The sequence below is a fragment of the Rhinoraja longicauda genome, chromosome 13 (assembly GCF_053455715.1).
Source record: "Rhinoraja longicauda isolate Sanriku21f chromosome 13, sRhiLon1.1, whole genome shotgun sequence".
NCBI classification, from domain to species: domain Eukaryota; kingdom Metazoa; phylum Chordata; class Chondrichthyes; order Rajiformes; family Arhynchobatidae; genus Rhinoraja; species Rhinoraja longicauda.
In genome coordinates this window covers 18,406,636-18,434,015 of record NC_135965.1, presented here as the reverse complement: position 1 = coordinate 18,434,015, position 27,380 = coordinate 18,406,636, and the positions used below count along the sequence as shown (strand labels likewise).

Genomic DNA, 27,380 nt, shown 5'->3' with positions numbered 1-27,380 from the left:
CAGGTAATGCCATACTAGAAAATAGGTGATGATGCATAAGCACCCCTTTTTACACTCAACAACTATCAATGGATTGGTATAGGTTTATTGGGTTCATTGGGTACACAGGTTGCACCTGTACTCGCTGGAGTTTAGAAGGATGAGGAGAGACTCATTGAAACTTACCGAACAGTGAAAGGCCTGGATAGAATGGATGTGGAGAGGATGTTTCCTCTAGTGGGAGAGTCTAGGACCAGAGGCATTAAAAGGACGTACCTTTAGAAAGGAGATGAGGAGGAATTTCTTTAGTCAAAGGGTGGTGAATCTGTGGAATGCATTGCCACAGAAAGCTGGGGAGGCCAAGTCTATAGATATTTTTAAGCTGGAGATTGACGGATTCTTGATTAGTAAGGGTGTCAGGGGTTATGGGGAAAAAGGCAGGAGAATGGGGTTAAGAGGGAAAGATAGATCAGCCATGATTGAATGGAAGTAGACTTAGGAGCGGATTTAGCTGCTGGTGGGAGGTGCAAAAGCAGAGAACATGGGCCAGGACAGAGGGACGGATTTGCAGAATGTATGCACATAAGATTGTGCAATAAAATTGTCCGATAATGGGGTTGAGAGGGAAAGATAAATCGGTCATGATTGAATGGCAGAGTAGACTTGATGGGCCGAATGGCCTAATTCTGCTCCTACAACTTATGAACCTATGAACTTATTATTGTCACCTGTGCTGAGGTACAGCTTTCTTTTGCATGGTATCCGATCAGACCATACATAAATACAATCAAGTCAAATTGAAGTACAATAGATAGAGCAAAGGGGAAGGTACAGAGTGCAGAATATAGTTCTCGGCATTGTAGCACGTCAGTTCTATAGAAAAAGTCCAATGTTCTCAATGGGGTTGAGATGAAATAGACAGTACCCTTGTGGTTGTGGAAGGACCATTGTGCTGAATAGCTGAACAAGATGGACAATTGTACCCTAACCTCCACTACTGTATTTTATTCAATGCCCGATGGGAGGTGCTGAGAGTGAGATGATCATTCTCCTCCTAGTGCACCCAATCTCTGAAACCTGGAACGCCTTGTTAATATTGAACCTTCTTTATCTGTCCCTATATCTTTGGGCATAATGAGCAAGGACTCATATTCCTGTGTGTCACCAAATGACCCTTGATAAACAAAATTAGTCATCACTGTTAGTGTTTCAGGAAACCATGTAACCTGTAAGACTTATGAGCCATTTTCAATGGGTGGGATCAGACAGAGGGACACATTTATGTGTTTTGACATAATTTGTATTGTCACATTTTCCATTTGACTCAACCAACACATGTCAAACACTTTCTCTCAATGATCCTGTGCACTTCTTAATTGCACTAATAGACTAATAAAGCCATCAGCATGTCACAGCATAAAGAGGTTCATAATGCTTTCGAAAGTCACATTTAAAAGGCACTATTTATCTGGCTGCAGATGTTGATACAGGCTGTTCACCTCCAACTTAAGAGCAATTAAGGGGAGGCAATAAATCTGGGCCTTTATAATGCCCCCACAAGTGGTAAATTAATTATAATAAATTGGTTTTACCGATTCAAACTACAATATTACTACCACTGCAATCATTAGTGAAGCCATCATTATTCTCATTGCCCTCAAAAAAACAATACCATTAATGTCATCGTGACCCCCCTATCACTGATGCCGTTCCTATAACTACCCCACAGAACACAACTCCACTACTGCCACAACAATCATCAACCTTGTACCTACCTTCATCATTACCAATAATTTGAGCATAACAGCATCAACATAAGAACCAACATCAACATTGATAAAAACCACAATCTGCATTCCTAAGAATTTCCAACGATGACAAAATGTCTATTTTTCATTTAAAATAAATACTGTAAGAGCAAATTTTAGTTTAGTGTTTAGTTTAGTTTATTGTCACGTGTACTGAGGTACAGAGCAAAGCTTTTTTGTTGCATGCTATCCAGTCAGCGGAAAGACTATACATGATTACAATCAAGGCTCCCACAGTATTCAGATGCAGGATAAAGGGAATAACGTTTAGTGCACGATAAAGCCCAGAAAAGATTAAAGATAGTCTGATTGGCTCCAATGAGGTAGATGGAAGCTCAGGACTGCTCTCTAGTTGGTGATAGGATGGTTAGTTGCCTGCTAACAGGGAATTTGGAGGTCTGTATCTATTTCTATCTGTTATCTTTGCAAGCATTAGTTGATGAAGGGTATGGTGGTAGAATAAGATGAAATAGGATGGGAGCAAGATCAAGTGAGCAAAAACTAGTATACATCTGGTGACAAAATATATTGTTTCTATGGTGCTATTACTATATAATGCTGCATTCACTAGAACAAATAAACTAATATAATTGTTCACCAATCATTCTTGAACTAATAAAACACTACTGGCTCCAAACATAAATCCAATTCTAGAGACATAAACTATTCCTCCTTGCCATAAATAACTGAGTATTTCTTCAAGTGTAGGTCATAAATCCAAAATATCTTCAGGACCTACTAAACCAGTTCAATAAAGCATTTCTTCACTTTAATCTTGAAACTGAGATCTGTTGTTGTGATTGAAAAATAATTCCCATGTATGAATGGATATTAGCGATAGTAAGCAATAATTCCAGCTGTACCTAAAGCAGACTCCCCTGAGTTATGTCAGAAAGGTGAGTAGAAAATGTTATTGAATAGGGCAAAGTATCTAATATGAAGTCTAACTGATGAGCCAAAACATTATGACCACTGACAGGTGAAGTGAATAACATTGATTATCTTGTTACAATGGCATCTGCCAAGGGGTGGGATATATTAGACAGCAAGTGAACAGTCAGGTCTTGAAGTTGATGTGTTGGATGCAGGAGAAATGGGCAGGAGTAAAGACCTTGACAAGGGCCAAATTGTTATGGCCAGACAACTGGGTCAGAGCAGCTCTGAAACGGCAAGGCTTATGGGGTGCTCACGGTCAGCAGTGGTGAGTACTTACAGACAGTGGTCTGAGGAGGGACAAACCACAAACCGGCGACAGGGTGTTAGGCGCCCAAGGCTCATCGATGCCTGAGGGCAACGAAGGCTAACCCGTCTGGTCCGAACTGACAGAAGGTCTGCTGTGGCACAAATCACAGAAACTTTTAATGGTGGTCATGGGAGGAACGTGTCACAATACACAGTGCATTCCGCCCTGCTGCATATGGGGCTGTGTAGCCGCAGACCAATCAGAGTGCCCATGATGACCCCTGTCCACTGTCGAAAGCACCTACATTGGGCACGTGAGCATCGGAGCTGGATCTTGGAGCAGTGGAACAAGTTGCCTGGTCCGATGAGTCCCGTTCTCTTTTAGATCACATGGATGGCTGTGTACGTGTGTGCCGTTTACCTGGGGAAGTGATGGTACCAGGATGCACTGTGGGAAAACGACAAGCCGGTGGAGGGAGTGTGATGCTCTGGGCAATGTTCTGTTGGGAAACCCTGGATCCGGCCATTCATGTGGATGTAAATTTGACATGTGTCACCTACCTAAACATCGTTGCAGAACAGGTACACCCCTTCATGGCAATGATATTCCCTGATGGCAGTGGCCTCTTTCAGCAGGATAATGCGCCCTGCCACACGGCACACATTGTTCAGGAATGGTTTGAGGAACATGATGAAGTGTTCACGGTGTTGCCCTGGCCTCCAAATTCTGCAGATCTCAATCCGATTGAGCATGTGTGGGATCGACAAGTCTAATCCACGGCGGCTCCACCTCGCAACTTACAAGACTTGAAGGACCTGCTGCTAATGTTTTGGTGCCAGGTACCACAGGTCACCTTCAGGGGTCTAGTAGAGTTCATGCCTCGGCGGGTCGGCGCTGTTTTGGTGACACACGGAGGACCAACAGCACATTTGGCAAGTGGACATAATGTTTTGGCTCATCGGTGTATATACAGGCACTGATCAGAGAGCCAAATGTCTTGTTTCAATGCTGTTCACCCGACGTAATACCTACAAAATATAAAAGACGATGATAGGGGAATGGATGAATCAACGGGTGAATGACTGAGAGTTAGGCGGTGCAAAAGGCAGCATCATTCTTACACAAAACTCGAGAACCCTTCTAACTTCAACTGCTTCTTTTGAATTATTGTACAGCAGACTATGAATAACAAATGTGGCCTCTTGCAAAATTGGGAAAAGAAATCTGAAAGAACTAGCATGGAGCAACTTCAATTCATTGTAAATGAGTTTGAGTTGGTCATTAAGGCCTAGAAATCAATAGTTTTCATCTCACCATTCCCTTATCATTCCTTGTAAATGGTTACTTATAAATGATTACTTGAATGGAAAACTTTAGGATGAGGACAAAATTAGGAATATTGCGTTTGTCCTGGACTTTTACTTTGCAATTTTAAACCATGATAGGAAAACCATCCCCCCAATTTGTGGTCAGTGTTAAAGAAATGTGGTAAACTTGTGAATAAATTTAGCACAGAGTAAATGACTAATCTCAGGATACGCTTTGCAGTGGCAAATTCTGGGGAAAAGTACTGTAAAGTGTCCTGCTGACTAATGTTTTACAAAGTACCAGCCATCTATGTTAGATGGTTAGCATCTCATGGCAAAATTAAGATAACTTTTTAAAGCTGTTCTCTTTATAAAATACTTATCCAAAAGTGGAGGATCAGTGGGTCGGGCAGCATCCATGGAGGGAATTGGACAGTTGATGTTTTGCGATCAGATGCTTCACCTGGAAAGAAAAAGGGAAGCTAGCCAGTATAACAATTTTAGGCATGAAACATTGAGTATCCATTTCCCTCCACAGATATTGCCTGACCCGCTGAGTTACTCCACCAGCCTGTTCTTTGCTCTAGATTCCAGCACCTGAAGTCCCTTGTGCTTCCATAAAGTTTTCATCCTTTCATTTCAAATTCAATAATTTCCCTGAGTCCGAACTATATCTCTGTTCTAATAATTCCTACATCCCATCCACCTCCATGCTCACGACTCTTCATGATTTCTGCATTCCTCCCAGTCATGGAGTCACGGAGAATCAGAGACATACAGCATGGAACCAGGCCCTTCGGCCCAACTTGCCCACGCCGACCAACATGCCCCATCTACACTAGTCCTCCCTGCCTGCACTCAGCCCCTAGCCCTCCAACCCCTTCCTACCCATGAACTCCGTCCAAATGTCTTTCAAATGTCAAGCTTGTTATGTATACCCAAATGTCATTGCTCAACCATTGTGGTTATGCCTAATGATGTCTAGGCCATCTATTTCCTTCCTAAACCTTTTTCCCACTTTACCTCCCTCTCATATTTCAAGACATATTCAATCCGATTGAGCATTTGTGGGATGTGCTGGATTGACAAGTCCGATCCACGGCGGCTCCACCTCGCAACTTACAGGACTTGAAGGATCTGCTGCTAATGTTTTGGTGTCAGATACCACAGGACACCTTCAGGGGTCTTGTAGAGTCCATGCCTTGGTGGGTCGGCGCTGTTTTGGCGGCACACGGAGGACCAACAGCATATTAGGCAGGTGGTCATAATGTTTTGGCTCATCAGTGTATATACAGGCACTGATCCCTCTGACAAAGGTTTTGGTCTGCAATCCTAACTTGATCTGCAAACTTGCCTCCGCCTTTAACCCCAAGGAACAAGTAGACACAGATTGTATTTGTGTCTCCTGGAGCCTATTATACTTCTCTGACCTGTGAAACAAATCTATTGCACAACTTTAATTATTCATATTTTTCATATTTCAGATACAGCGCGGAAACAGGCCTTTTCGGCCCACCAAGTCCGTGCCGCCCAGTGATCCCCGCACACTAACACTTAACACTATCCTACACACACTAGGGACAATTTTTACATTTACCCAGTCAATTAACCTACATACCTGTACGTCTTTGGAGTGTGGGAGGAAACCGAAGATCTCGGAGAAAACCCACGCAGGTCACGGGGAGAACGTACAAACTCCTTACAGTACAGCACCCGTGGTCAGGATCGAACCTGAGTCTCCGGCGCTGCATTCGCTGTAAAGCAGCAACTCTACCGCTGCGCTACCGTGCCGTATCATCTCTGGACTGCAGATAATGTCCATATTCTTGTCTACTGTTCAACTTAGTGCAGCTTCCTCTTTAATGCTTATCACAAGGGAAAGCTGGGAACATCCAGGTAGTTAATATCCAGGTATGACAATATGCGTAGGATTTGGTGCTAATATAATGTCAATAACTCTCATTGAACAATGCCTCTTGTCTTGGTTCTCCATTCAATATTATCGTGTTGAGGTAATCTACCCACAATGCGATTTACTGCTAACTTGCATCAGTCAGACATGGGTTTAAATAGAATTGCTCCGAATGATTCGCTCCGCAGAATGCTTCACCCAGTCAAACAAAATATGATCACTTTGGTTTTATATCTAATATTCTTACAGAACTGATTACTCCATTAATTCCATGCAGATATTTTCAATAAAAGTAATCTTCTGAGCCAACCTTTTTCAAGAGTCAAGAGTGTTTTATTGTCATGTGTCCTGAAATGGAACACAATTAATTACTTGCAGCAGCACAACAGATATGTAAACATATTACTCTGTAAAACCCATAATAAACAACAAAAAAGGTAAGAATACATATCAAAAAATAAATAGGCAATAGTAGTGCAAAGTCAAAACCAATGGTCTCAGTCCGTATCGTGCGGAGCCTATTTGGAGATCATAGTATTTAACAGCTTGATGGCTGTAGGGAAGAAGCTGCTCCTGAACCTGGACGTTATAGTTTTCAGTTCCTATATCTTCTTTCTGTTGGCAGGAGTGAAATGAGATTGTGGGTCTCTGACGATGCTGACTGCGTTTTTGAGGCAATGCCTCAAGTAGATTCCTTTGATGGTGGGAGGATCAGTTCGTGATGAACATCTTTTTATTGCTTTTTGTATTAATTAACTTGAAAATAAATCCAATTGCTGATTTTAACCTGTCCACATTGGTCTGATTTAAACTTTCGTAGACTTGAGGGCCCGTGGTACGTGTCGGTGGTCGGACGGGCCTGCTGTGTGTGCCGGAGGTCAGACGAAAAGGGACCCGGCATGGGAGGGCTACCGAGAACACAGAGGGACCATTGGGGACTATAACGAATACTTTGTAACTTTGCCGGTGCCCTATCCATGGCGACTCTTTGCTTACCTTGTGATTGGTATGCAAAACAAAGAACTTCACTGTAACATGTCATATGGGATAATTAAGTATCAATCAATCAATAGGTTGGTGTAACTGGGGGAAGGATTTTTGATTCTGAACTGCTACTTTCATGTACACCAGGTGCAAGGGCACAAGATCGCATCACATTCACAAGACAAAAAGATATTGGCGAAACCTGATCTGTAATGGAAAAGACTCAACTCTTGTTTCTGACTTACACTTCAGTGGTACCATTAGTAAAACTTGGAAATAAATCAATCTTGTCGTGTCTCTCATCATTGAGTAACAGGAAGGAGTTCACCAAAGCAAAAAAGAATTAGATCAAAAGCAAGAAGGAGAGGCTCCTTCATTTACTGACATAATTATACCTTGGTAATGGGTTTCACAACAATGAGCTATCCATAAATCATGCTTCCAACATATGTATGCACATTAATAATTTCTAAACGCTAAAGGGGACATGTGCTGCTGTTCAAATACACCACACATGAATGTTCTGGATTGCCATAATACAGCTTAGTCAAAAGCTCAAGCAGTATATTGAAATCTGCTGCTGTCAAGCCAGACAATGCAACCCTCTATTTTATAATACCAGAGCTCCCTGATTACTTTATTGTAAGCTAAACGCAACAACCACTCAGCTTCCTGTTAGATAATGATGCTGTTTTTAATTCTGAAAGCAGCATGCTCTTTTCTCTGGTCCAAATGAAAGTTTGCTTCACTCATCTGTCAGAACTGCAGCTGGCTACTGCACCACAGTGTAGCTTAAACACAGTTTGGCTGTGACGAGTTAAACCAATATTTTAAAATAATTCTACTGAAGGTTATCAGAATTGATGGTCGCAGTGATATTGTATTTCTGTAGGAAAGAAAACTGCAGATGCTGGTTTAAATCGAAGGTAGGCACAAAATGCTGGAGTAACTCAGCGGGTCAGGCAGCATCTCTGGGGAGAAGGCAGAAGAATAGGGTTGAGAAGGAAAAATAGTGGGGGCAGAGAAGACAGTGGCGTTTAAGAGACTTTAGTATAGGCATATGGGTATGCAGGGAATGGAGGGATATGGATTATGTGCAGGTAGATAAGAGTTGATCTTGGCATCACGTTTGGCACACATCGTTCCTGTTCTGCACTGTTCTATGTTCTACGTAGAAATAAATGTCACAGTTTTCCATTTACGTACATAGATTGCCCTATTGCGAAAAAAAACCTCATGATAGTATTCGTGAGTCTTTAAAAGGGGAGGTGGGCCAAAAGATTGCGTGGCAAAATATCAATGGGATGGAATAGAGAAGGAGCTCTTTCAAGAAAGATGTTGTCAAGCAGGAAAGGATAGAGAAGATGGATACAGAAGATGTTTGCCAGGACTCAAGGGCCTGAGCTGTAGGGAGAGGTTGAGCAGGCTAGGACTTTATTCCTTGCAGCGCAGGAGAATAAGTGGTGATCTTGTGGAGGTGTACAAAATTGTGAGAGAAATAGATCGGGTAAATGCACTGAGTCTTTTGTCCAGAGTAGAGGGAACCAAGAACCAGAGGATATAGGTTTAAGGTGAGGGGGGGAAAGATTTAAATAAGAATCTGAGGGTAACTTTGTCACACAAAGGGTAATGAGTGTATGGAACAAGGTGCTGGAGGAGGTAGTTGAGGCACGTATTATCGCAACATTTGGATAGGTACATGGATAGGATAGGTTTAGAGGGATATGGGCCAAATGCAGGCAGGTGGGACTAGTATAAATGGGGCATATCAGTTGGTATGGGCAAGTTTGGCTGAAGTCCTGTTTCCACACTGTATGACTCTATGATTAAGTGGATCTTAGTAGGGACTGGAGCAGGTGTATACTTTCTCATCGTTCATTCAACTGCTTCGTTAGAAAAAAAATCATATTGCCAGCAGGAAAATGTTCAATTTAATCTCCGCTGTATGCTATAATTAAATAAATTCATCAAGTGCCCAATAACTTTTATATGTTAATGAAAATAGTAAATATGTAATGGGAAATCACCTATCAGAAAATTACTGTCAAAAGATTTCACTGGCTTACGGCAGCCTAATGGTCATGTCACATGATAAATAATTCAAAGTCTTTGGCGAATAAGCAAGGGAAGCTATGTTCATATCCTATGATGGAAAGTTAAAATTTGGATTCAGTTTTATAAATCTGTAAATAAAAATTCACTATCAATATTGGCCGTCTCCGGGTTACGAGCGCCCGACTTGGGGACTCCCCTGCATGCTCCCATATTATTCAAAAGTTGCGCGTATGTCTCTTCCTACTAACGGGGGTAGCTTACAACTCAATGGTATGAAAATTTAATTCTCCAATTTTAGGTAACGTCTTATCTAATCCCCCCAAACCCCTCCCTCCACCTCTTTCTCCCCCAGAACACCCCCCCCCCTTCCCTCTCCTGTGTCCCACCTCGACTCTCACTTATTTCTCCCCTCCAGCCCCCTCCCCCCTACTACTTTAGTTTAGTTTAGTTTAGTTTAGATATACAGCGTGGAAACAGGCTCTTCGGCCCACCGGGTCAGTCCAGTGATCCCCGCACATCAACACCATCCCATACCCACTAGGGTCAATTTTTACATTTACCAAGCCAATGAACCTACATACCTTTAAGTCTTTGGAGTGTGGGAGGAAACCGAAGATCTTGGAGAAAGCCCATGCAGGTCACGTGGAGAACGTACAAACTCCGTATAGACAGCACCCGTAGTCGGGATCGAACCCGGGTCTCCGGTGCTGCATTCGCTGTAAGGCAGCAACTCTACTGCTGCGCCACCGTGCCACACAACTTTCCTCTCTCTGGCTTCACAATCTTCAAACCTATCTCACACCTTCTGTTCTTATCTCTGGCATTTGTTCCAACCACCTGCCTATCACCCCCCCCCCCCGTCTGTGTTGACCTATTACCTGCCATTCTTTGCCCTGCCTCTCCCCTTTTCCAGCTTTCTTCTCCCCCACTACAATCAGTCTGAAGGGTCTCGACCAGAAACATCACCTTTTCATGTTCTCCAGAGATGCTATCTGACCTGCTGAGTTACTCCTTTTGTGTCCTTTTGGCAAAACTAGTTTCCTCTCTCTCTCTTTTAGAAATTGTTCTTTCTCGTTAGTCTCGTGTGCTTTATATGCAATTCGCTGCAATATTGTGGAGATATGGTTAACATACTGAGTGATGTTTGGGCAGTTTGGATAACATTGACTTACTGTAAAGATGGAATGCGTTTGTTCATATCATATCATATCATATATATACAGCCGGAAACAGGCCTTTTCGGCCCACCAAGTCCGTGCCGCCCAGCGATCCCCGTACATTAACACTATCCTACACCCACTAGGGACAATTTTTACATTTACCCAGCCAATTAACCTACATACCTGTACGTCTTTGGAGTGTGGGAGGAAACCGAAGATCTCGGAGAAAACCCACGCAGGTCACGGGGAGAACGTACAAACTCCTTACAGTGCAGCACCCGTAGTCAGGATCGAACCTGAGTCTCCGGCGCTGCATTCGATGTAAAGCAGCAACTCTACCGCTGCGCTACCGTGCCGCCTGGGCATTGCCTGTAGAAGCAACTATGAGCTAGTGGATTGCTATAAAATGGCAACTGGTGCACTGGAGCGATGATAAGAACATAACAAATATAAATAGGAACAGCCTCATCTGCCCTGAGAGCTTGCTCATGGTTGATCATTGCCTCGGCACTGTCTGTGTGGAGTTTGCACGTTCCCCGTGTTGCCTCCAAATGCTCCAGTTTCCTCCCACATCCCAAAGAACATGCGGATTTGTAAGTTAAATGGCCGCTGAGTGGATGCGACAGTAGGATAACATAGATAACATACAATTAGTGTGAACTGGTGTCCGGTGGTCGGCGTGGACACTGCGGGCCGATGGGCTTGCATCACTAAACTAAACTAAACTAAACCATCATTCTACACTATCTCCACATCCCTTAATTTGAATGACCCCAATGAATGAGCCTCCACACCCCTCTTGGACAGGGGATTCCAAAAGTTCACTATCTTCTGGATGAAGAAATCTCTACTCATCCCAGACCTAAATATTTTACCTTTTACTCTGAGATTGTGACCACTTGTTCTCGACTTTTTGGCCAGGGGAAAACATCTTTCATGCATCCAGCCTCTCAAATCCCACAATTTTCTAGGTCTCTTATTTTTCAAAAACACTATAGAATACAGGCCAAGTGTACACAATCTCGTGCATACAACAAACCCAGCATTCTTGGAACCAGTTTAGTGAATCTACGTCCTATCAAAGTTGTCCAGGTAAACCCTCCAGATCTATTGAAAGAATAAGCAAACCAATGCCAGGGTTCTTACCCAGACAAGCGTTGCCTGCGCCAAGTCCCTGATTACCCCACTCATTCTCAACACCTGACTCCTGAAGCAGATATGCTATACCAAGATCTGATATGCAAGAAATTAAAGCCTAACAGAGGAAAGTTTCAAGGATCTCAAAATCTCCTTGAAAAAATGCAACATCCCTAACGATCTTTGGGAATGTCTGGCCCTTGACCACTCCAAATGGACAGGTTGACACAGAAAACCAAAGTAAATAGCAGGAGGAACTTGCTTCCTCCCAAAGGCCCATAAATCAAGCAAAATCCCTGCTTTGTCTGTGGCAGATTGTGCAAGTCTCATGAAACTAGAATTGAAGCAATCATACTCACTCCCAAGAGGTAGCTCAAGAAGAAACTTTCACCAATGTTCTTTCGGGAGACAAACCCAGTTTGGCCACCAAGTGACACCAGAAACAAGCCAATGTTGTTGGCCTGCAGTTGTCTGCTGATATTACCTGGTAGGCTACTCAGCTGTATCCAACCTTTCCAAAGAAAGTCGTTGTAACAGTAGACATAGGCCCTCACCATCCTCTCACGCCTGACAGGAGTTGGGTACGAACCTCATCCTTGCCAGCCTTTCGACTGTGAAAAATGAGTAATTCAGAGAGCTATTGCATTCCATCTCCACACATGATCAGTTAGCTATTACATCATCTGTCAGGAAAGTATGTGGAACTGACCTTAGAACTTTGCAGGAAGAATGCCAAAAGCCCTATCAACCTGAACTAGTTCAGAAGAATGAATGCACTATTGGGCAGTTAACTACATAAAGCTTGTAAATATATATATCTACATACTAAAATTCTCGTTTGTTTGTTTGTTTGTTTGTTTGTGAACTACAGCTAAAACAGTACACGATAGCGCAACAATTTTAGGCCCACCTTACTCACCATTGTCCCTTTGGTACTAGTGGAAAAGGTTTCATTGAAATCGGTTATATTTTTAAAGTTATTCACATTTTAAAGCTTAAATCTATCTCCGAGGGAGGGAGGGGGGAGGGAGGACGGTAGAGGGAGGGGGGAAGAATGGAGTGGGGGGAGGGGAAAGGGGGAGGGGGAGAGGGGGTGGAGGGAGGGGGGGAGCAGTAAAGAGAAACTGAGTTAATGCTTCAGGTCAAAACATTAATTCTGTTTCCCTCTCCACAGTTGCTGCCTGACCGGATGAGTGTTTCTGTTTCTATTTTCAGCATGGAGTTTTTATTTTTAACCATTTTTATCCCTTCCACAGATGCTGCCAGACCTGTTGAGTTTTTTTCTGTTTCATTTCTGATCTCCAGCACCCACATTGCTTTGCTTATAAAATAAGGTTAGGTTCCACGCCGACATTAATACTTGAATATATTATTGAGGTGATTAACTCCTGCTTCAGAATACTTCTCTAAGATTGGTTAGCAAGTCCCTCATAGCTTTCCCTTTATTTGTGACCTAACCTAAGAAGGAAAAGGTACTTAAAAAAAACAAAATTCATCTGAACTAGCTATGTAAATACTGCAGCTATAAGAGTAGGCTGGGTATCCTATGTCATTAGGCATATGCTAGGAATGTGTTGGAATACTCCCCACTTACCTAGACGAATGTGGTGTCAAACATTCAAGAACTTCACAATATACCGTAAATGTTTGTTCCCTCAACTGCTGATAAAACTGATGATAAGCATTAATATTTTAATGCCTCACCCTATAATGATTGTTATCTTCTCTGAAGAAGGCCATTAAACCACAGAGTTCAATAATAATAGTTCAAAGGCAATAAATGCCGGTCTTGCAAATAGAAACTGCAGATGCTGGTTTACAAAAGAAGAGACAGGTTGCTGGGGTAGCTCAGAAGATCGGGCAGCATCTCAGGAAAACATGAATAGCAAAGTTTTGGGTTGAGACCCTTCTTCAGAAGATCTGAAGAAGGGTCCTGCCTCAAAATGGTGCCTATCCATGTTTTCCTGAGATGCTGACTGACCTACTGAGCTACGTCAGCACTCTGTGACTGCTCTTGTAAGTGTTGTCCACATTTCTGAATGGAGTAAAAAAAAACACAAACTACAGTTTGGTTACATTCATGTGTACATTGGGAAATTTTGTTTCCTTGCTCCCTAAATAAATGATTTCCTGGTCATTATTCTGGCTGCTTATATATGCCACGTGCCAATCTCATGTGACATCTTCAGAATATTACTTGTCAGAGTATGTTGGACTTCAGTGAACCTGTTGATTTTGTTGAAGCAACATGAGATACTCGAGCAAGTATTGTGCCAAACAACCAAAGCTCACCTTGCACCATTCTAGCCAAGTGTTGGGAAATCAATGAATTACAGCTGTTTATTGCAGATAAAAGAATTAGCCATGACGTATATCTTGCCTTTGAAGTTGGTACAATCAGTGGGTTGGGAAGAGTCACATCATTTTCTGAAGGTGGAGAACTTGAGAGATAAGGTGTAGAGATAAAGATTTGGGGTTGTTCAGAGAGGAAAAGGTGGGCCATCCTTAAAGATGTTTTATTTTCTTTCCAGAGGGAGAGTTACCCTTCCTTAATGCAAACCCTGATAATTTTATCAGTATTGGACTATCTGATCTTAACTCCATTTGGCTTCTGGAATTGTTTTTGAAATTAGCAATGAAGAGTACCGCATAATTACGTGACTGTACTGAACGTAGCGTATCACTTTGAGGAGGGCACATCCCTCTTAGTCAGAGGGTTGTAAGTTTAAAAAAGTCACAAAGTGCAGGAATAACTCAGCTGGTCAAGTAGCATCTGGAGAACATGGATAAGTGACGTCATGGCTCTGGACCCATCTTCAGCCTGATTGTGATGGTGGGGCAGAAAGCTGACAAAGCGCAGGGGCAGGCCAAAGCCCTTCGAGGAATAGGTGGATAGAGGTGAGGGGGGTTTGATAGGCAAATAGGTGGACAAACGCCACAGATGAAAAGACAAAAGGTTTGAGATAAGGACAGAAGAGTACAAATTGTGAAGCCAGAGGAGGGAAGGTAGGTGGAAGGGGAGGGGGAGTGGAGAAATGGGTGCGAGTCCAGGTGGCATACAGGGAAGAAAGTGGGAAATAAAAGAAAGAAGGTGGTGGGCTGGTAAGTTAATTAGTTAAAATTGGATAAAGGAATGTTCATACCTTTGGGTTGTAAGCTAGTCATGCAGAATATGAAGTGCTGTTTCTCCAGGATCACCAGATGAGGTTAGAGAAGGTGCTAGTGAACCTCTGTCTAAAATGGAAGGACTGCTGGGTCCCTGGATAGATGCAAGAGAGGAGGCATAGGGAAGAATGTTCCATCTCCTGCGGTTACAAGCAAAAGTACCCGGGGAGGGAGAGGTTTAGGTGGGAAGGGATGAGTGAACCAAGGAGTTGCAGAGGGAGCAATCTCTGCAGAAGATGGAAAGGACTGGGGATGGAAAGATGATGGGTGATGGGATCACGTCGGAGGTGGCGGAAATATCGGAGAATGATATGTTGAATGCGGAGGCTAGTGTGGTGAAAGGCAATGATCAGGTGATCTCTATCCTTGACTGGGGAGGGATAGGGAGCGAGAGCAGAACTGTGGGACAAAGGGAAGACATGGGTGAGCGATCCATCAATGGCAGAAGAGGGGAAACCACGTTCACTAAAGAAAGAGGACATCTCCAGGTTGCATGTGGCCTCAGATGTTCTAGAATGGAGCAGGTCTAGTGAAGAACCGAGAAATTGAGACTAGGCAATAGTGTCTTTCTGATGAAATGTCATTGGCCAGATGTTGCCTGGTATGTTAAGTGTTTCAACATTGCTTATTGTTATCTAAGATGTTTATTGTCCTCAGCGATCAGCATATGATGATTTTGTCGTTGAGAAACTCCCATGCCGATATAAATTAAATCACTTCATTAGTGGGCTTAGTAACATGATTGTTTCTAAAGTAAATGGTGCCACTTTTACAACATTTCATGCAGAAAAGTGTTTTCCTACTCTTACCCACACTAAATAATTTCCCAACAGGTCCCCCTAAGGAATGCAAGCTTGAAGCGATCAAGGACATATTCTATGATTGGCCAAACCATCAATAGATTGCAGTGATTTACTCAGATCCCAGACCTGTATGCAATCCAAGAAAGATCACTTGCACGAGACATTGACAGAATGAACAATGCAGTGTGTTTCTGGATGGGGACTCAGTAGGCCAATGATTTCTTTGCTCTCTTGGAAAATAAAATGGTTACAAACAAAATAACTTGCATTTATAAACTGGCGACACAAGGAACTGCAGATGCTGGTTTACAAAAAAACCCCACAACATGCTGGAGTGACTCTGCTTGTCTTGCATTTATACACTGTTGATAATGTACTCAAATGACTGAAAGTACTTCACAGGAATAATTAGCAAACAAAATTTGGTAATGAAACACTTATTAGGGCAGCTTGGTCAAAGGTTTTAAGGAGCATAATAAGAAAAATGCTGAGGTTTTATGGAGGAAAATCTGGACCTTGGGGTCAAGACGACTGAATTTGAAGCTGCCAAAAGGACTGAAATAAGGAAAGCTAATATATAAAAAGCAGTTAATTTTAGTGATCTTGCAAACACTCCCCTTTTTGCAACTATGAATAGTTCCTGACACCATCACTGCAATGGATGAAATGTCCTTTCCCTGATTTCTCCACGACTGCACAAATTGCCAACATGTTGTTCTTGTTATCACTGACACCACTATGTGTGATAATGGAGGTAGTGCCATTTAAATTCATAAAACTAATTTGGACGTATTTTAAAGCAATACTAAAATAATATTTAATTGTATTTATGACTTAGAAATACATTTAAATGATGTCTTTCCAGTTGACAGTATTGAATGAATTGAAAAGATTCAAAGGATTAGATTAAAATGCTTTCACATCAAAGGCTGTATCTTGTTTCAGAACATGACAAAGTGATGTTATTCATTCATCCATCAGGGCAGAGCAGACCACAAGAGGAATATTACCAGTCCAAGTATTTCCCTTCAGGATACAATGCCCAACGATGAAATAATAAACATACAGTGCACTGTTTCTGAGTGGAAGAGTTCAGTAAGCAGAACCACATTGATGCCACCAGTTGGCAAATCATGCAATTCATCAGCTCAATCAATGCCCTTTGTCAATGAACTTACGACTGTAACCAAACGCCAACCTCTGCTAACACCTGGGCCAGCCACCTGAATATAAAACAATTGTACTTTGATTTTCTGTAGTAGTGGGTCATGAAAAATTAAGACCAAGAGCATCTTATGTGCTGTTTATCTTGTAAAATTGGGAATTTAGTAAAATTCAATCTTATGTCAGCCAGGAATGGTTCCATAGATGTACAGATAGATACAGGTTCTACAGATGTACAGATACTCAACCTCCAAGACTTTAATATGAGGAGTTTCCTGATGCTTTTATTAGTTCCGTTTGTTGATTCAAAGCAAAGACACCAAAAGTCAAAGGATAGCTCCTGGCAGCATACCCAATGCAACTATTGATCCATTTTCTGAATGATACCTCTTAGAACTTGTTAATAATATCTAAATGCAGCATGTGATAAACTGTTGATCAATGATATTGCAATTGCTTAAAAAGAGTATTCTTCATTAATTGCTTTTGTCAAAGAAACCACGTGTCTCCAATAATCAAATATTTATGCTGATCAGGTTGATTTAAATCTCAATCTCAGAGCATAACCTTTCTCTTATGGTGGTGGGAGGGAAGCCCTGATGCTCTTTTGTAAGATATTAAGAAAGGAGTTATTCAGAAAGGAGAAGCCAATGATTATTTATGCAAGTTATTTGGATTATTATTCCCAGGCAGTGTTGTAGAAACAATTGTTGAATTGTCAACAAGAGAGATTGAGTGTTGCATTGTCACACATGCTTGAAGCAAAGATGTAACCAATGTGGCACCTTAAGTGGCAACATTGGTTTAGCCTCTAATTAGCATCTGGCAAAGGAGTTGAAGACTTCATATGAAATACTTACCCAGAGGCTTACTAAACCACTGGTGACAACTTGAAATGCCTGTTGATGCTCATTAAAGAGACTGCATCGTATTTTGACGACAAACTCTTCAACTAATGCTCTCTCTCAAATGTGACCAATTGTTTAAGTGTAAACACACCACTGACTGTGATTTCAAGTGCACTTTAAATGGATACCGCCCATTACATGGTCACTCCGTGAGACCTGAGGTGACATTAAAAGAGATTGGAAATGTTTTCTGTACTTGACCAAAATTCACCAACGCTGAGAAGTCACTGGACCCTCATGATTTAATAAATTTACATAAGGTCATGTTGTATGTTATAACTGCTTCATTCTTAAAGAGTTGTGTGAAATTGAACATTCTGCTATTATCAATGAATATCCATCTTTGTGAGACGATGGAAGGAAGATCATTGATGAATCAGTGGGACATGGTTGTGTCTTGGACACCATTCTGAGGAACCCCTGCAGTAAACCACTGGCTGACATCCAATCACATCAATCTGAAGTAAAGTCCTGACCTGAAATTTCATTTGTCCGTGTCTAGTGCCTAACCAACTGCATTCCTTCAGCACTTTTTATTTTGCTCATGATCCCAGCATCTTCAGTCTCTATGTCCCCAACCATTTACAACGCACACATCGGGAATGTCATGGAACACTGAAAACCAAAAGAAGCTGTGGATTATCTGAAATAAACGCAGAAAAAGTAAAGCAACAGCAGGTTGAAAACCCTTCATCAGAATGTCCACAACAATCAAGAGGTTCAGCCTGATCCTGGACAAAGCAGCCAACTTGATTGGAACTCCATCCATATTCATTGCATCTACCCCTCTAAGCAAAACAAAGCAGGCCGATTGATGACCTGACAGATGTTATCACAAAATGCTGGAGTAACTCAATGGGTCAGGCAGCATCTCTGGAGAGAAGGAATGGGTGACGTTTCGGGTCGAGACCCTTCTTCAGACTGATGTCGGGGGGGCTGGACAAAGAAAGAATATAGGTGGAGACAGGAAGACAGTGGGAGAACTGGGAAGGGGGAGGGGAAGAGAGGGACAGAGGAACTATCTAAAGTTAGAGAAGTCAATGTTCATACTGCTGGGCTGTAAGCTGTCCAAGCAAAATATGAGGTGCTGTTCCTCCAATTTGCAGCGGGCCCCACAATGACACTTATCTGCCAAGGTATGACAGCTGTTATGAGATGCATGGATAGGGTAGTTGGAAATGGTTCCCATGATAGGGTTATCAAAAACAAGAGGGCCAAGGTTTCAGGTAGGGGAAGGTTTAAAGGGAACTTGAGGGAATTCTACAAATATACACACACACACACACACACACAGTGTAGGCACAATGGTGCAGAGGTAGAGTTGCTGCCTTACAGCGGCAGAGACCCAGGTTCAATCCTGACCAAGGGTGTTGTCTATAAAGAGTTTGTACGTTCTGCCTATGACGGCATGGGTTTTCTCTGGGTGCCTCGGTTTCCTCCCACACTTCAAAGACGTACAGGATGTAGGTTAATTGGCTTCTGTAAATTGTTCCTCGTATGTAGGATAGTGCTAGTGCATATGGGGTGATCATTGGTCGGCGCAGACTTGGTGGACCCAAGAGCCTGTTTTCACACTGTATCTGTAAAGTCTACAGAATGGTTGATATCTGGAATGTGCTTCCAGGGGCGGTGGTAGAAACAGACATAAGCACTATGTTTATGAGGCAGACACAGAGTGCTGGAGAAGCTCAGCTGGTCAGCAGCATATCAGGAGAACATGGATAGGCAATGTTTTGGGTTGGGACTCTTCTTCAATCTGAAGAAAGTTTCTGACCCGAAACGTCATCTATCCATGTTCTCTTGGCATGCTGCCTGGTCTACTGTGCTGCTCCCGCTCTCTATGTCTTCTTTTGTAAACCAGCATCTGCAGTTATTTGTTTATATGTTTATGAGGCATTTAGACAAGCTCTTCAGTAGGGAAGGCATTGGATACGATCCTAATGCAGGCAAATGGGATTAGTACAGATGGCCAATAGAGTCAGAATTGGCCAAATTACCTGTTTCTATGCTGTATAACTCTGATCCTATATAGTCGCTATATGCTGGTGTAACTCAGCAAGTCAGTTACCATCTCTGCGGAACATGGATAGCTGACGTTTTAGGTCAGAACTAGAAGGGTCCTGACCCGAAATGTCAGCTATCCATGTTCTCTTTAAATGATGCCTAACAAGCTAAGTTAATTTAGCACTTTGTATATTTTTGGTAAACCCCCCAGAATCTGCAGTTCCTTTTATCTCTCTATATAGTCACTGTTGTAAAAAACAATGGGTCACTGCACAAAAAATAATTTGGTAAACAAAATGCCAATTTATCTATTGCAGATTATTTTTCTTGTAAGGGTTAGTTAAACATTTGATGTCTGCAACTTCTTCCTCGCACATGGTAATAATGAAAACTGTCCTTTACATGAAAAAATTCATAATGACCAATCAGAAATGAAAGCTTGGGCAGCTTGCAGCCCAGCGGTATGAACATTGACTTCTCCAACGTTAGATAGTTCCTCTGTCCCTCTCTTCCCCTCCCCCTTCCGTTCTCCCTCTATCTTCCTGTCTCCACCTATATCCTTCCTTTGTCCCGCCCCCCTGACATCAGTCTGAAGGGTCTCGACCTGAAACGTCACCCATTCCTGCCTGACCTGCTGAGTTACTCCAGCATTTTGTGAAATAAATCAGAAATGAAATGTTTTGCCTTCTCTACAGCCTCCATTGTTTGCAATAGAAGAGAATAAACTAATTGTGTCCTGGTGCTGAAGCATTATTAAAACTTTTAGATTTACAGATAATCATGGAAATCATGTTTTATTATACTGCGGCATTTTCTGAAACACTAGATTTTTCAGGATTGAGCACCATAATTATTTTCATGTGTAGGAATTTTTTAGTATTTGGATAAAGTACAGTTGGGGTCCATTGTATGTGTATAGAAAATTAATTACCAAGTAAAAGGAATGGGTTTAAAGTTACTTTTTAAACTTAAAAAACTACTGTGTCATACACAATTATGGATACAAGTTATAGTTCTCAAAAATTAACTGAAATATCGTGAGGCCTTTCTTGTGACCTAACAAGGCGTCGTATAATAGTAACGGATTTTTTTGGGTGGAGTGATTATTTCTGTATTTAAATCCCTTCCCCCATTTAAAAAATAAGATTAAGTCTTATTATACTGCATTTTCAAAATAAGGCAAGATATTGTAAACAGTTGCTCGAAAATTTTACGAAAAAGTCAGAGTTAAAATAACTTCCGACAAACTTTAAAAAATATTTCCAAACATCGGTACAGAAGGGTTCTTTGTCGTGGTTGCACCGCTTCCATTACATCTTCGAATACATATTGGTTGCCGAAAGGCTTCGCCTGAGAACTGCAATCGGTTCTGGATCGTATGGATGGGGGGATGGGAGATCAGACGAGCCATGTCTCTCGTCTTATTTAATGCATTATTTATCGTTATCCTAGATCAGGAGGAAAAAAAGGGGAATAAAGTCTGCCAATCGAAAGAATGTTGCACAATGCCGCACCCGAAGTGCAGAAGCTTTTCTTTTGCAATCAGCTGGTGAAATTCCAACGGGATAATCCAATGCCTTTGTTTCGCGCACGTGGACTGTGTGATGATTCGAGTCCCCTAGCAAAAAGTGTTAGAAGGGAATTATGTTCGTATTTGTGCGTGTCGATGTGTAGTTATGCGACAGTAAATGGGCGTTGTAAAAGCATCTGAAACGAAATATTGCGGACCATTCTTTGGTGGGGATCAGATGCCCTTAGCTATTGCAAAAAAAAATGTTTATAACACAAAGCATACAATCCTTTGTAAACCATGCAATCAACGTGATTTCTTCTTAAATTGAGTGCAATAATATGGAATGCATATTTAACTTGAAGCATTTGGAAAACTAATTGGTGATACCCTTCCCCCTCCACCTTGCTTTTTGCACGTTGGCCACTTACCATTGCTCGGGCCGCGGGAGCGCGCCCGCGTGACTCAGCACACTGACGTCATTCACCACCAAAAGGGGAAACAAAAAGAAATTCTTCCGCCTCTGCAGCGAGTCCCTCTTCCTCAGCCCCTTCCTCTTGGAAATCACGTTTCTCTCCATCTGTGCAGGTGCAGCGTAATTAACGTGCCCCAGCCTTTTAGACCACGCTCAAAGAAATATTAGCGACGAGTTCATTTGGTTGTGGCACCAATTCCTCGTCCCGTTCATTCAAAAAAATATATAAAGGCGCATCCCTAGAGAATTTAGCCTTCAATCTATCTATCGTTGGGGGCGTGGAAATGATTCCGTCTTCTTTAATAACTACATTTCACATTTAACAGGCAGCCTGAACGGACAATTAAGTTAAAAGTCCAGGACATCGTTAACAAATAACAGTAAAAATAAAACAGAGATCTTTGATATTAATATGTGTAGGATTCATTCCACTATTAAACTAGTTAGTTATTGATAGTTGTGCAGTTTGTTATCATTCTCCCTGTGACCACAATTACACTTGATGGTGAGAATCTAAATGGCAAATATTATAAGACCAATGGGCCAAGAAAATTAATTGTTCTTAATACACAGTAAGCTTTAAATATTGATTATATATTTGTTGAAAGGTACATGTAGTACACAGCAAAACTGGTATAAGATTATATACACTGGACATCTTTAAAGAAGATTTTCCAAATGTTTACATTTACAAAATGTGTAAGCCTAGAAATACATTTCATATTCAGTAATTCATATTCAGCAACATTTAAAACACATTTGGACAGGTACATGGATAGGAATGGTTGAGAGGGGGACATGGGTCAAATATGGGCAGGTGGGACTAATGTGGATGGGGCATCTTAGTTGGCATGGGCAATTTGGGCCAAAGAGTGCAAGCTGTATGACTCTCTGAGTCTAATTATAGATATATTCGTAACTGCTCCTTGTGTTACGTTAATATATTGTAATACATAATTTCCACTGACCAGTTTCAATTGTATTTGTTTGGTTAAAATGTATTCCCTGATGATTTATTTATTTCCAGGGTGTCATATAAAAGTGATACATCTTGAGCTGAAAAGCTCATCAGTAAAACAACTCAAAATTATCCAGAATTTTTTTCATAGTTCAAGTAATGACATAAGGATATCACTCAATAGTTCCTGCATTATTGAAATTTCCATTTGAACTTAAAATTGCAAAGCTTTCTTCAGTATTCAGACAGAATGGACATTGCCTAGCTGTGTTTTGTTCATAAAAAACAGGGTGACTACCTGGCTAATGGCCAATCCGTCTACTCTGAAACATCAGCAAAAAGATGTTTAGTTTAGTTTATTGTCACATGTAACAGGGTACAGTGAAAAGCTTTTTTGTTGTGTGCTATCCAGTCAATGGAAAGACTGTACATGATTACAATCAAGCCGTCCACTTATAAAGTCAAACCTAGTCACCAATAGCCCACTCACCAAAATCCTGGGGTTCATGATTGACTGGAAACTATGCTCAACCAGCTGTATAAAAACTATGATATATGAGCAGGCTAGAGGGTTATGTGCTTGTGGTGGGTGACTCACTTCCTGAAAACTCGCCTGAGTGAGTACAACTCCCAACAACTTTCAAGAAGTTCGATACCATACAGGACAAAGCACTCGCTTTATTGGTACCACATCAACCATCCAAAACACTCAGTCTCTCCATCACTGGTGCAAACCAGCGGATATTTGTACAATCTACAAAATGGATTGCAGTTACTTGCTTAGGCTACTCTCCCAAACCTGCAACCTCTAACATCAAGAATAGTGATGCAGCAGGTGCATGGGAACATCACTACCTGCAGGTTGCTCTTCATGTTGCATACACCATCCTGATTTGGAAGTATCACCCATCCTTCATTGCTTCAGGAATTTCCGACACAACAGCATTGCACAAATTCCTTCACTCACATTACTTTAGTGGCTCAAGAAAGCGACTCACGGCCACCTTCCAAAGGGCAATTAGAGATGGGCTTTGTGGTTGATCCCCATTCTCTGAAAATGTATGGAAAAAAAATCCAAATTACTTTATTAAAATGTGGATAACACAAGTGATTGACCAACAATAAATCATTATCATTAATAAATCACTAAACAACCAATAAAATATTTATTAATATGGTTAAAATTTGTTAATAAGCAACAATCTATTATTCTCTCCTTCAGATATTTACTCCCCAAAAAGTTGAAATGTTAAAACCAATGTTTCTTTATGTATCACAATTGACAGTTAATTCAGAACATGAAGATAGAAATAATTAAGATACATACACGTTTTGTTTCCTGTAGATAGTACCACTATGTACTGTACAATTAATCCTTGTTTCTTGTTCTAATATCAGGGATGTATTGTGATAGTAAATTGTAACAAAGGAACTCACGTATATTAAAGTTTTTATTTTATAATGACTTTTATTATGCCACCTATCACGATTGTAAATAACGATTTACACATGATACACATTAGCAGATGTGGTAAAATAAGAAATTGCTTGAATTATTTTTAGGTCAATCCTTAATTGTTTCATTATGATAAATGCCCTCAAGAGAAAGGGAATACATTCTGTTGTCATATCTGTATTCTTTAATCAAACGTTCAGCAAGAACGTGCAACAATTTGGATAAGACAAATTACTGAATAGATTTTTTTATGCATGCACTTATAATGTAAGTGTTGTTCAATGATATTGGATAATAACAAACTAACAAGGAAGATATAAATACATAGATTAAAGAACTGATTACATTGAAGTTTATTGTATTTAAATAACGGTGTCATTTTCTACACTGCGCATTACGGTGCATGCATTTTCTTCGACAGGCGCCACGCCACATCAGTGAAAGTTGTTGCTCTCCCCTGTCCCGACGGGCTCCCGCATCTTCCACCTGCGTCTGCTGCCCACTCTTCTAATCCAAACTGCGCGCTCCCCCACGGGAAGTCACCGGCCACGCGCTCCACGTCTCCCTCAATCCTCGGGGAACCACCGGCCACGCGCTGCCGCTCTCAGGACTCGCCGGCCACGCGCTTCGCGCCCCTCCCCCCCTCGCCTTCCTGTCTCATTTTAACCGGCAAACCGAGCCCACCCTCGTCCCACGCAGACAGACAGACCGAGCGACAGGGGCGGCAGGCGGAGAGGGCGCTTAAATATATATATATATATATCTCGATAAAATATATCTATATATTGCCCCAACCCCCCTCCCCCCACACATTAAAAACAGAGCTCTCAAGTTTCTTTCGGCTCCCTCCTCCAGCCGCTTTATATAGATATATATATATATATCTATTATTTGCACCCCCCCCCTCCTTCCCTCTTACACACACACCTCCCCACACCAGCATCAGCCGCCAGCTGTGGGAGGCTCTGCTCTGCTCTGCCCGTTATTACCCAGGCAGCCGAGAGCCTGTGTTGTGTGTGTGTGAGAGGGAGGGAGTGAGTGAGTGTGAGAGAGGAGCGCGGCGACAGCACAGCGGCGATCATGGCTGGCTGGAACAGTTATGTCGACAACCTGATGGCCGACGGACACTGCCAGGATTCCGCCGTGGTCGGCTACACCGACGCCAAGTACGTGTGGGCAGCGTCGCCCGGAGGCACCTTCTCGGTGGTCACGGTAAGAAGAAATTTGTGAGGGGATGAAAAAGAATGGAGGGAAGGAGGGAGGGAGGGGGGAGAAAAAAAATCCCCACAGGCCTTAACAGAAAAATCACGAGGAAATAAGAAAAATCACCGCTGGATATCTTCCTTATTTAAAAAAACATCTGTAATTATCGCTTGCGGTTTATGTGTTTTTAAAAAAAAATCCTTGCAGAGATTTATTTTAAGGAGAAACGGTTATTTTTAGAGTCGATTTTCCCCACACAGGTGGATTAAATATGATGGGGACGGTTTTGTTTTTTTTCTAGACAAAGGTTGTTGATTGGATTTTTTTTTCGAATTACTTTAGTACCTTTTTGCTTTTGTAACGGAGGCGAAGTTAGCGGTCGACGCCGGCCCCCGGCGCCCGCCGCCATCACGCCGATAGAGGCGAGCGGCTGCAAGATGGCGCCGGCTCCCCCCCCTCCTTACCTTCCTTAACCCCCCCACCACCACCCAAGGGCTCCAGCCCCGCACCCCGGGGTGCCTCTGCCCACCCCCCCTCTCTTCTTTCCGCACAGTCCCTCAACCGGGCTGCAGAATAAGCCGCAGAATAAACCTCCACCCCACGTCGTCGCCCCAATGTAAAGCGCCAAGTATCTCCCAAGGCGGGTGGAACAATTGTCTCCTTGCAGCTTTATTTTTTTGGGGGGGAAGGTTTATCTTGCATTTTAATGTTATTCTTCCCAGTATCGAAACACCCGGCTAAAATTTCCCACCCCTTCAACATTTTTTGTTGTTGCATCATTCATTATATTTTCTGCTGGAAGGAGGATTGTCTTATGTCCCCCAGTGCAAAGCAGATTAGCGGTCCTGATGGAAAATTCCAGAGAACTTGCTGTGTGTGGCCAGCCCATCGTCTTCAATCAAGATCTCCAACGTTAAACTCATTCTCACTGCTCAAATGCAGCGTTTTCTTTGCGTAGGCAGCCCCCTTTTTTCCAACTTTTTTCATTTTAATCGATTTTTTAGGGTTTTTTGCTATCTTTAACCATATAGAAAGGTTGAGCAAAGATGAAAATGTATCCTCATTTGTATCTCGTGCAATGAAAATTTATATTGGCTGATCATGCTATTTTATATTATACAAAGCCCTGTACTAAATAGAGGTTTTGTGTACATTCATCACTTTTTGGGGCTAGTCGTTTTTTGTACGAGTCAGTCAGATTTTCCTTGGAACATGTAGAAGTTATACTTCGATTTTGTAGTTATGCGAATATATTTGAGGGAGGGGGAGTTGGGACTCATTTGAGTTTGGTGTTTTTTTGTTGTTCCCAATCTTTGCCTGTACAAAATCACGGTCTGTAATAAATTGCTGAGTAATGAAACTGTCGAGGAATTGGTCTTTGTGCCGTTGTTGCCTCTACAGTTTAGTGCAGCTTTTAATTTCCTTCCTCTTGTGGTTTTTGTCTGAAAATGTTGATTCTTTTTTTCCTTTCCCTTCAGGCCTATGTGGCATGACTCTGCAATTCGGTTAAATTATGGTGGGAGGGCGCTGTCTTCCATATCGGGGAACTGCAACAAATTTTCTTCCCCAAAAAGTTGGGTGTCATGAAATCGATAACTAGACGAGACCCAAGTTTAATTTAAGTTTATTTCTTTGCTATAAAATCTCTTGAATTTTAAAATGACAAGTTGTATGTATAAATTTACAGAAAAACCACATTTCAAATGGTTTTGAATGGACAACATTGTTATGACTGATTCCACGGTATAGAAGGGATAGGGATTATTGAATCACACCAAATATGGTATGCCTAAAACTTAATATAAAGCATCTTGTGCTTACGGTACTAACGTTCATGCTGAGATTTCCTGAGTTCAGTCAATAATGTTGTTTGTCTCTGGTGTACTTCAGCAGTAGTAGATTTAATATCTCATCTGTAATTGTACTTAAGAATTTTGTCTTTTAGAAAGTATCATTCAGACGTCATACTTGGGTGAGAAACAGTTTGAGTGTACCTTGTTTAAATTTCAGGTACATTTCTGAACTCTTCATTGTTTGCTCAATTGGGCGTTTGTTACAAATGTTCTTCCATGTGCCCAGATCCTTGAAGCAAGTATTCACAGCTGTTTGGATATTTTTGTTATACGTACAGAGTTGTGTATTCAGGATAATATAGTTTGGTGTAATGCCCCATGATTGGTAAGTTAAAGTTTATCTTGCGTTGAAAATA

General features: G+C 41.7%; 1 protein-coding gene and 1 long non-coding RNA gene across 4 annotated transcripts in view; one reads left to right on the top strand and one right to left on the bottom strand.

Moving 5' to 3' along the window:
• The window catches only part of LOC144599496 (uncharacterized), a 35,682-nt gene extending 10,060 nt beyond the window's left edge, over positions 1–25,622 (bottom strand). Inside the window, exons 1-4 of one of the 3 annotated variants that reach the window (XR_013548011.1) lie at positions 25,517–25,577; positions 23,840–23,900; positions 23,368–23,563; positions 1,919–4,740 (exon numbers count right to left, since the gene is read on the bottom strand). This is a non-coding gene — a long non-coding RNA (uncharacterized LOC144599496). Of the gene's footprint in view, positions 1–1,918; positions 4,741–23,367; positions 23,564–23,839; positions 23,901–25,516 lie in introns of those variants that run through there. The other 2 variants (XR_013548012.1, XR_013548010.1) reach the window with 2 other exon arrangements.
• pfn2a (profilin 2a) overlaps positions 24,653–27,380 on the top strand; it is a 30,576-nt gene continuing 27,848 nt past the window's right edge. Inside the window, exon 1 of the mRNA XM_078410456.1 lies at positions 24,653–25,180. Within this exon, the coding sequence (XP_078266582.1) occupies positions 25,049–25,180 (132 nt within the window). The 5' untranslated portion in view covers positions 24,653–25,048. The remainder of the gene's footprint in view (positions 25,181–27,380) is intronic.